We start from the raw sequence: 1,107 nt of genomic DNA on the forward strand, positions 1-1,107 counted from the left end.
CTGTGGGAAGTGATCTGAACTTGGGACACGCAGCAGGGCAATGTAACACAAGCAGGACAAATGCAGACGACCCAGCGGCCTGAGTGGAGGCGCGATGGGTAACAAGCAGAACAAGGCAACGCCGAGTCCTATGCTGAAGGTGGAGTCCCGAGCCCTGTCCTGCTTCGACGAACAGGAGCGCCCCCGCAAGGGCATCCCGCGCCGCATCGGCAACGTCCTCCTCACGCGATGGATCGAACTCAAGCGCCGTGAGAAAGCCGTGTTGGAGAAGGCTCGCCAGGCGGTGACCAACGGCCACGCCCCGCCGTCCATCCTCGAGGAGTTCGAGCAGGAACTGAAGGAGGAGGAGAGCCAGCACCGCGTCAAGTACCACCCGCGGCTCTTGGCCAACATCCTCGTGAAGAAGGTGAAGCCGCGGCCGAGGTCTCGAGCCAGGCTGAGGGTTCCCAAGCTGACCACGACGGCGGCGCGCAGGATCCACCAGTCGTTCCTGAGGCGGGACCGGGAGAGGCAGCGGGAGGAGCAGGAGAGGAGGGAGACCTCGGAGAGCAGGCGGACGCGATCCCGAGTCAGTCTGCGGCAGCAGGCGTGGACGGACACCCTCCCGCGCAAGGCCATGTCTTCGGCGACCTCCCGCGCGACGCAGACGATCTCGCAGCCTATGCCCCTCAGCAGGGACATAAGCCTGCGCTCCTTCCGAACGGGAGAGTCCTCCGGGATTGGCATGTCTCGCGCCTCTTCCATGACCTCTATAGCGAGCTCGAGGCCAAGGGTGTTTTACACGCGGGAGAGGGTGAGTAACATGGCTTTTCTCGCGTGACAATAAGAGGCGCTCTGCGGGGCGCCAGAGGGCCGGGGTCTCAGACCGGCCGCTCGCTTTCGTCGTCCTGCGAGTGACAGGTATGGAGGTTATGTGACGAATAAACACCCAACTCGACAGACAATATACTTCAAACATCCACACTGTTATATATACACAGATATCGCAGGCACCTGTGATAAAACTCCTACACTAATTAAGCCAATTGACACAGCAGAAGGCAGTACAAAAACTGCTGTTTACAATTCAAGGTAGACATAGTGTGAAGACGCGCCAGTCTAACAGTA

At 59.8% G+C, this 1,107-nt stretch overlaps 1 protein-coding gene across 1 annotated transcript in view; it reads left to right on the forward strand.

The window, feature by feature from the left end:
* Positions 1 to 6: 6 nt before the first annotated feature.
* The window catches only part of LOC119593821 (trichohyalin-like), a 5,915-nt gene continuing 4,814 nt past the window's right edge, over positions 7 to 1,107 (forward strand). The window contains exon 1 of the mRNA XM_037942851.1: positions 7 to 793. Within this exon, the coding sequence (XP_037798779.1) occupies positions 95 to 793 (699 nt within the window). The 5' untranslated portion in view covers positions 7 to 94. The remainder of the gene's footprint in view (positions 794 to 1,107) is intronic.

The sequence above is a fragment of the Penaeus monodon genome, chromosome 32 (genome assembly GCF_015228065.2).
Source record: "Penaeus monodon isolate SGIC_2016 chromosome 32, NSTDA_Pmon_1, whole genome shotgun sequence".
Classification (NCBI taxonomy): Eukaryota; Metazoa; Arthropoda; class Malacostraca; order Decapoda; family Penaeidae; genus Penaeus; species Penaeus monodon.